Raw genomic sequence first — 9,172 nt, 5'->3', positions numbered from 1 at the left:
GAGGCAAACACACAGATACGTGGTTCCGTTAGGGAGGCAGGATCCTAACCTAGAACCTCGTCCCCTGTGGCTACAACGATGGCCGGTGTAATGGGCCTCCCGTCCCGCTGGGCCTGGTGAGCGTAGTGAGTGATGGGTGTGGGGCGTCCCGCCCTGTGACTTCTGTGAAAGGTCCACTCATTCCACCAGCACCCGTCCCGTTAGGAGTCCAGCCCGGGACCTGTCCGTGGAGCAGTCACCGGGCCCAGGGCTTCTCAGTGGCAAGGACAGGCGCTCCGTCCTGTCTGTGGTGACGCCGTGTCTCAGACCCGGTCCAACTGCAGGACCTCCATTCTCCTACTCAGATGACAGAGTCAAGGGCGCCGTGTGCCCATCAGGCCAGGTCCCCTCCGGAAGCCGAGAATCCCAGCGCCCAGTTCCCGTGCCTGCCCCGTGGCCCTCGGGGAGGGGGGGGACCGGGACAGGTGGCCGGGAGCTGCCCGTAACGTCCATCCTGACGCTGCTTGAGTGTCAGGCCGCGTTTCTATGAACGAGGCGCTGAAAGGGGGGTGTTTTGTCCAAAAGGAGGCTGGGCCTGGCTGGTTTGGGATAGAGCATCGGTCTGCGGACTGAAGGGTCCCAGGCTCCATTCCCAGTCAGGGCACATGCATGGGTTGCAGGCTTCTTCCCCAGTAGGGGGCGTGCAGGAGGCAGCCGATCCATCATCCTCTCTCATCATGGATGCTTCTCTCTCTCTCTCCCTCTCCCTTCCTCTCTGAAATCATAAAAATATATTTAACAAATAGAAACAGATAGAACGGAGGATGGGCGTAGGTCGGACGGACACGGTTTGCCCGCTGACGTGGCTGGTTAGGTCAGCGCCTGTGTGCGAGGCGCCCACACTCTGGGTGTCACGGAGGCCAGTTTCCGAGTGTCGTGTGGACTCTTGCAGGGGACTCCGTGCGGTACCTCTGCCACCCCGGCTACACGCTGTCGGGCTCGGACACGCTCACCTGCAAGCTCGGCGCCCAGCTGCAGTTCCAGGGTTCGCTCCCCACGTGTGAAGGTACGTGAGCGAGGCCACGCGTCCGCGTCCCACGTGGAACACACTCCCTGTGTGGGGGGGCTTCTGTGTGTGGGTCTGACCTTGCCCGTCCTCCTTGCCCTGAGCCCCTGCAGTCACAGTCCCCGCGCTCAGACACCGCCCCGGCCTCTCTTGGCGCCAGAACTGAAAACCACAGCAGCCAAGAGGTCTCGCTGTGCCCCCGGCAGGTTGTGGGTGAGGGGGGAGGTTTCAAACATACGGCAGCGCTGAAAGCAGTAAAGTGAGACCCGAACACCAGGCCCGGGTGCCCCAGCCGTGTTCACCGGGAATCCGTGTCCCGTGTCCGTTTCCTTCCATCCGTCTCTTCCTCTCCTGAGATTTCTGACGCATTTCAAGGCTGATGGGAGGCAGCGCTCTGCGTCTCTGTCCTCCCGCCGTGTGTCCCCAACCAGCTGGGCTGACCATTTGTTTCTGTAACGTCAGTGAACGCACCCGTTTCTCTCTGTGACAGGCCTTTAAAGGCATGGACCAGGCACAGGGGCAGAGACAACACACAACAGCAGAGCAAGGGCTGAGGCTGAATGGATGGGTTCAGGGGGTGTGAATATCATCAGATCAGGTTCACAGTGTCCTTTAAAAGACATTATAGGAAGAAGGAGGACTTGGAACAATGTAAATAAGTAAAAGGGCCCGACACATGCGGGAGAAGTGCTGCTCTGCCGGCCTAGGCGCTGGCTGGCCCGGGGGCTCCGCTGGTGGGAGCGTCGTCCCGCACACCAAAAGGCTTCAGGTTCGACCCCCACTTTGGGCTTGTAGGAAAGGCAACCAATACTTCTCTCTCTCTCTCTCCCCCCCCTTCCTCTATCTCTAAAAAAAAAAAAAAAAAAAAAAACCCAACCATGGTTCAGCCCTAGCTGGTTTGGCTCAGTGGATAGAGCATTGGCCTGCGGACTGAAGGGCATATGCCCGGGTTGCGGGCTCAATCCCAGTGGGGGGTGTTCAGGAAGCAGCCGATCCATAATTCTCTCTCATCATGAATGTTTCTTTCTCTCTCTCTCTCTCCCTCTCCCTTCCTCTCTGAAATCAATAAAAATGTATTTTTTAAAAATGCAAAAAACAAAAAAGCTCAGCTAAAGTAAATTGCATTTTATGATTTCACATCAGGGGGCACATGGGTCCCTTTAAGGAACGGAGGCTCCTTTCACGCCTCGGAGGCTGGGCTCCTGGGGGACCCTGCACCTGAGGGCCCAGGTTCTGGGGGAGCCGGGTCTCAGCCCAGACGGCTCCTCGGCCTCCGGCAAGTCCCGAGGCCCGAGCCCGAGCGAGGGACCACTTCCCTGCGAGTGTCTGGGATTGGCCTGGCCACGCAGGGGTCGAGCGTGAGCTCTCCTGTGCGTGTCCTGTGAGGTTAGGATCTCCCCTGTGAAAGCCCCCCCACGTGGTGCAACGGTGTTGAGTGCAAGGCCCCCCTTGAATGGAGGCCCTCGGTGTCCACTGCCTCTGCTCATTCTCATCGCAAGCGTGGCAGCACCCCTCACCCAAGAGACAGGTGCTCAACATCTGACAGCATCTGGCAGGGCTGTGACTCACGAACCGCGCCAACTTAGATGATTCTGAGGACAAGTTTACTTTCAAATTGTGCGGACGTGAGAGCCGTGGGGTGTGGGAATCTCCGGGCGAGCAGGGAGCAGCCCTTGGGCCACTATCCCCCTTCAATGCCCGTGGGACGGGGCAGGTGTGGGGGCAGGGACACCACCCCCTGCCCCCCCTGGACGTGGGGTCCCTGGGGGCGCTGAGGCAGGAGACCGAGGCGTCATTATCTTGGGAAAATAAGTCGGGGCCGCCTTCCAGCAGCCACAGTGACCTTGAGGGCCTTTCCCCAAGGTGTGGGGTCAGGTGTCAAACGCGCTTTTAATAGAAAAGCTAACTGGGGCGATTCTTCACATTTTAATCTGGACAGAGGCAGCCATATGGCTCACATAGAGGACCCTGAGCAAACACTGCCTCCCGTGGTGAGAGGAGGCGCCCCTGTTTGTTCAGGGACGACTTCAAAGACAGAGAAGCGCCTTCATGCTGTTGCCTCCCCGCAAGTCGGGCCTCGTTTAAATCTGAGTGAGATTAGTTCACAGGGACCCAGGGGCAGAGCAAATGGACGCCTCGCTTGTGGCCATGTACGCTGAGTGGCTTCGCTGTCACACACATTTTGGGGCAGCATCTGCCAGTGAGATGGGCTCTGTGGATGCGCCTGAGGTCCCTGCCCTCTGCCCCGAGCAGGGCGCTCAGCTCCGGCTCTCCTGTCCCGTTCAGCAGGCGTCTCTGGGAGGAGCGGGGAGATAGCCTGGCTGTGCTTCCCGACGCGCCTTGTTCCAAAGGGAGCTCGAGCTCAGGTGCCTGGACCAGGGACTGAGCCCCGACTGTGCCTTCTCGCTGTGGGATGGACGTTACTGGGCTTGCGGGGGCTGGTCCCCCAGGACATTCTTGGCGAAGACTCTCCTGGCCCCGAGCTGCCTGGGAAGACCCCAGCCCCTCAGGCGCTCGCTGTGGCCCTGGCCTCTGGGCGGGGAGGGGGTAGCCCCCAGGGAGCACAGGTGACAGGTGGGTCCTGGGGGCCGAGCACCCTCTGTGGGGGGTGTGACCTGGTTGGACACTTGTCTTCATTTAGACCTGAATGGGGGCCGGGAGGCCTGACACCAGCAGGCAGTGCCTTGGCATCTCTCGCACCCGCGGGCCCTGCAGCTGGACCCAGTCCTGACCCTCTCCCTGGAGACCCCAGGGACGGCCTCCGGTCCCTCAGGCCAGGGCCCCTACTTACTTATTTATTCTTATTCATTTTTAATTTAAAAATGTATTTTCATTGATTTCAGAGAGGAAGGGAGAGGGAGGGAGAGATAGAAACCCCCATGATGAGAGAGAATCATGGATCGGCTGCCTCCTGCACGCCCCACACGGGATGGAGCTCACAACCTGAGCATGTGCCCTGACCGGGAATCAAACTGTGACCTCCTGATTCATAGGTCGACGCTCAACCACTGAGCCACGCCGGCCGGGCGAGGTCTCGCTTTTTAGTTGAGGGAGGGAAGCGTGGGATGCTGGGTGGACCCCCCACACCTGCCCTGGGTTAGGGTGTGGGGGGTTCGGTCTCCATGAGGGAGACACGGCAAGGCAGTAGCTGCTCCCACATCACTCCGGCTCCACTCCAGGACAGGGCAGGGCTAGACTTCCGGTCCACCTGGCCCAGGTAAAGAGGACTTCCTGGCTCAGTATTTCCTCTCCATTTGGCAACCGCGTCAGATTTGGCAGCCCTGGGTCGGGTCAATGACTTGGCCGCCTTGAGCCTGGAGTTAAATAGGACCTGTGCACCCTCCTCCTGCCATCATCCTTCTTCCTGTCTATCATCTGCCCATGTCATCTGTCTAAGCGCCCTGTGTGTCAGCATGTCATACATGTACAGTTCTCTTACATGTTGTACACATATGATTCTCTTAGTGCCACACATGCATCATTCTCTTATGTCATATACGTATCATTCCCTTGCATGTCATGCATGAACCATTATCTTATGTCATATGTGCATCATTCTCTTATGCCACACATGTATCATTCTCTTATATGCCATACATGTATGAATCTCTTATAGGCCATACATGTATCATTCTCTTATGTCATGCATGCATCATTCTCTTACATGTCATATGTGCATCATTCTGTCCTGGGTGGCAGGGCGATGTTACAGTGTTACTACTGTTGGTCAGGGCTGGTCCCCTGCCGTGTGCCCCGCCTTCCCTGGGTCAGAGCGCAGTGGGAACGCCTCTCCCTCCCTGGCCTCGTACACGCAGGGAGGATGCTGACCTACTGAGCGTTCCCTTTGTTAAGGAGAACTTTCCGTCCCTCCTCAGCCCAATGCCCGGCCAATGAGGTCCGCACAGAGTCCTCGGGGGTCATCCTGAGCCCGGGTTACCCCGGCAACTACTTCAACTCGCAGACCTGCTCCTGGACCATCCGCGTGGAGCCCCGCTACAACATCACCCTCTTCGTGGACAGCTTCCAGAGCGAGAAGCAGTTCGATGCCCTGGAGGTGTTTGATGGTAGGTTTCTCCTCGTGGTTCCTGTGCCGCTCACCTCTGCCTGGTGTGCCAGCAGCACCCTCGCCAGGTTTCTGTCTCACAAGAACGTGATATATTATCGAGTTAAACTACACGTCCCCGAACAGGCAATGGGTTCCTCTTGCGCTGTGCAATCTCGGACCCGGTGCCCATAAACCATGAACATCTGTCCACGTCCCAGCTGTCACACAATTAGAAACCTGGCGATACCCTGCGATGTGCTGACGACGCTTTAACCATTCTCCACGTGGGGATTCGGGGCAGATGCCCTCGCACAGCTCCTCCTTTCTCGCTAAGAAGTATGTTCATTCAGAAGATCTTTCAGGAAGTTTAAGATTTAGGAAATAAAGGTGCTCAATCCGATGTAAATGACGATTTCACTAGAAATATATAAATATAATGGCTCACAGATTTCTAGATGATAAATGCTGCAGGAGTCTTCAATAAACAGTTTTCTAAATTAGTCTTATATATTTTTATAGAATTCTAAGAAACTTCTTAAAAATCCTCACCTGAGGACATGCATTTCATTGATTCAAGAGGGAGAGGAAGAGAGAAGGAGAGAGAGAGAGAGAGAGAGGAACATCAATCGGTTGCCTCCCATGCGCACCCAGACCCGGGATCAAGCCCATAGCCTGGGCATGTGCCCTGATCGGGGATACACTGTGACCCCTCAGTGTAAGGGCTGATCCCCTAACCATTGTGCCACCCCGGCCAGGGCTCTAATAGACTTTTTTTTATTGATTTTTATTACTTTGTTTTTTTTCTTTTTTTAAATTGATTTTTAGAGCGAGAGGAAGGGAGAGGGATAGAGAGATGGGAACATCGACTGAAAGAGAAACATCATTAATCGGCTGCCTCCTGCACACCCCACACTGGGGATTGAGCTCACAACCTGGGCATGTGCCCTGATCGGGAATCGAACCCACGATCTCTCGGTTCCTGGGTCGATGCTCAGCCACTGAGCCACGCCGGCCGGGCTGACAGAGTTTTTAGTAGAACAGTGCGATGCTTGGAGTGAAAGTGTGGCTGAATCGTCAATTTGGACTGAAACCGATGTTAATAATTTTATCGTACCCCAGGAAATTAGACCAGCATAGAATTATGGCTGCACATAATAATAGGGTTTTCACATGTTCTGAAAAATTTGTCATTACGTTCTGGTAAATAATCAATTCAGTGAACATAAATTTACTGTAATTGATTCCGATTCATTCTATGGGTGTTCATATGCCTTTTACTGGCTGATGAACAGTAATGACCGAATTGCTCAGATGGATGGATAGCACATGAATTAGCGTATGAATTGCCAAGATGAAGTGCTAACTTGGAAATTAAATTTACACGCGTACACACAGAAACGAGTATTTCCATTTTCAGAGGTGTTTCCTTGAATGTGCAGTAGTCCCCCCTTATCCACCTTTTCAATTACCCACTGACAACTGTGGTCCAAAAATATTAAACGGAAAATTCTAGAAACGGTTGGTAAGTTTTAAGTTGCGCTCTGCTCACAGTGGCGTGATGGAATCTCAGGGTCCTCCTCAGCCCCTGGGACGTGCGCATCCTCTGCCCAGCGGCTCCCTGTGGCCCAGCCTCCCTGCCGGCGACCAGCCCTGGTCCTGGGCTCTTGGGCTGCGCCCCGTCACCGTTCCTTCACTCAATGACGGTCCCGCAGCGCAAGGCGGTGAAGCTGCGGTTCAGGGGTGCCAGCGCGGAGCCCGGGTCCTCCCTGCAAGCGGAAAGGGGGGAAGTACAGGGAAAAGCATAGGAATGCGGGTCCGGCACTGCCCGTGGTCTCAGGGCCCACGGGGCTGTGTGCTGTGTACCCCGGTGACTGCTGCTTTAAAGATGGGCTCCCTGTGATTGCAGTGTGAGGGTGTGGAGAGCACACCCTGGAATCGCTCCGGTGGCCGTGCCTTCGTCTCGGGGAAGCACCTGCTGCTGTTTTCACCAGGAATGTTTCCCCCTCCGTGGGAGGAGCCAGCTCTGTGTGGAACGTGTAGAGCCCATGGGACACGGATGACAGCATCCGTGTTCGGCCGTGTTCAACAGGCGCCGTGTTCGGCAGGTGCGTGTCAGCGTCTGTGTGTCTGTTTCACAGGCTCTTCCGGGCAGAGCCCGCTGCTAGTGGTGCTGAGCGGGAACCACACGGAGCAGGCGCATTTCACCAGCAGGGGCAACCAGCTGTTCCTGCGCTGGTCCACCGACCACGCCACCAGCAAGAAGGGCTTCAAGATCCGCTACTCAGGTGAGCGGGAGACGGCGACTGCGTGGACAGGGTTTTCCACGCGAGTGATCGCATTCCATTCAAATTACACAGCCCGGCCGGCGGCTCAGGGGCTGAGCGTCCACCTATGAGCCAGGAGGTCACGGTTCCATTCCCTGTCAGGGCGCATGCCCAGGGTTTCCGGCTCCATCCCCAGGAGGGGGCGTGCAGGAGGCATCCGATCCATGACTCTCTCTCATCATGGATGTTTCTTGCTCTCTCCCTCTTCCTTCCTCTCTGAAATCCATAAATATATTAAAGAAAAAGAAATAGGTAGACAGAAGCCTGATTTCTGAAGATGAATAGTGAACTTCAATAGGAATGATGTGAGGGGAATGCTGAGTGATTCTCCAAGTGAATTTAGGGAAAATAAACTGCCTGTGGGTTAACGATTTAAAACGATGTTGCTCACATCCTGAACCACTGAGCCCGTATCATGGAAAGCAGACATTTCCCCAAAGATAAAATTCTATCAGTTAACCTATTAATTACCTATCAATTAAGCTATGTTTAGATGCTAAGGGAACAATCAGGAAGATATGATCACGATGCTGTTAACTTCACAAGTGATCCTGTGGTGAGAGCAGGTGTGGTTTCCTCAGAAACCGCCCACCGGCCCTCCGTGGGGGGCGGTCCCCTGTGACCCCCACCCCACAGTGAGTGTGGTTCCTGCTCCCCGCGTGCTCTGGGCACGGGTGTTGGGGGTACATTTCAGAGCCGGTTACACACTGCAACTGATTTCTTGTTATCCGAACAGCAGAGCTGTCCCCGACATCATCTAAGCAGGGAGATGGCGGCTCACTTACGCTTGTCTGTCTGTCTGCATGTCTGTGTCTGTCTGTCTGTCTGTGTGTGTGTGTCTGTCTGCCTGCAGCCCCTTACTGCAGCCTGACCCACACGCCGAGGAACGGCGGCGTCTTGAACAGGACGGCGGGGGCGCTGGGCAGCACCGTGCACTACTCCTGCCAGCCCGGGCACCGCCTGGTGGGCCGCGGCAACGCCACGTGCACCCGGAACCCCGTGGGCATGTTCCAGTGGGACGCCCTCCCGCCGCTGTGCCAGGGTAAGATGGTGTCCCTCCCCCCTGAACCCCTCACTGCGATCGCGCTGACAGGGAAGGAGCCGGGGCTGGGCTGAAAGGGGAGGCACCTGAGCGGGCCCAGAAGCGCAGGTCAGCTCTCAGGGCCGTGCACAGTCCTGGCCTTTATGCGGCTTCATCGCACCTCATCTGGAGTCAGAGGGCGGCGGGCAGGCACAGGGCCGGAGGTCATTCTAACACTCACTGTGGTTCATTGCAGACTGAAAAGTGCGTTTGCTCATTTAGGTTCCAAGTAAGTTTTTTATAGTTGAAGTCATTTAAAAAGCCAACTCCGAATGCTGACTTTCCTTCTTTTAGGTTAAAACTCATTCTGGGAGCCGTATGCTGTGGATTCGTTTTCTTTTGGTCGCTCACATCTACGGCTTGTTAAAGTCGATTTCAATATTTTACGCCTTTTTTTGTATTTTTTTCTGTCAAACGCATAAAAGCCAGATTTTCAAAGGCGGCATTTTAATTTTTAATTGAGGTCTTTGAAGTCATGAAGTGTTCGGAGTTTTGTCTGATTGAGGTTTATATTCGTAAGGAGATGTGTTGGCCTCTGAGAGCTGATTATGATTTATAAATAGAGCCTCCCGCTGGTTCCCTCTCTCTCTCCTCCCTGGGATGCGAGCTTTTCTGGCTGCACAGGGGCCAGTGGCTGCACGCATCTCCCTCAGAGCTCCGCCCCTGGCTCCGTGCTC

The 9,172-nt window shown here is 55.4% G+C and overlaps 1 protein-coding gene across 1 annotated transcript in view; it reads left to right on the top strand.

Annotated features, from left to right (window-relative positions):
• Positions 1–9,172, top strand: part of CSMD1 (CUB and Sushi multiple domains 1) — a gene marked incomplete at its 5' end in the record, with an annotated part of 650,642 nt that overhangs the window by 579,014 nt on the left and 62,456 nt on the right. Inside the window, 4 exons of the mRNA XM_014528690.1 lie at positions 932–1,045; positions 4,921–5,109; positions 7,229–7,375; positions 8,268–8,456. Coding sequence (XP_014384176.1) covers positions 932–1,045; positions 4,921–5,109; positions 7,229–7,375; positions 8,268–8,456 — 639 coding nt within the window. The remainder of the gene's footprint in view (positions 1–931; positions 1,046–4,920; positions 5,110–7,228; positions 7,376–8,267; positions 8,457–9,172) is intronic.

This window comes from Myotis brandtii, unplaced genomic scaffold (assembly GCF_000412655.1).
Source record: "Myotis brandtii unplaced genomic scaffold, ASM41265v1 scaffold646, whole genome shotgun sequence".
Classification (NCBI taxonomy): Eukaryota; Metazoa; Chordata; class Mammalia; order Chiroptera; family Vespertilionidae; genus Myotis; species Myotis brandtii.
The sequence above is the reverse complement of the archived record's forward strand: the minus strand, read 5'-3'. Positions and strand labels throughout refer to the sequence as shown.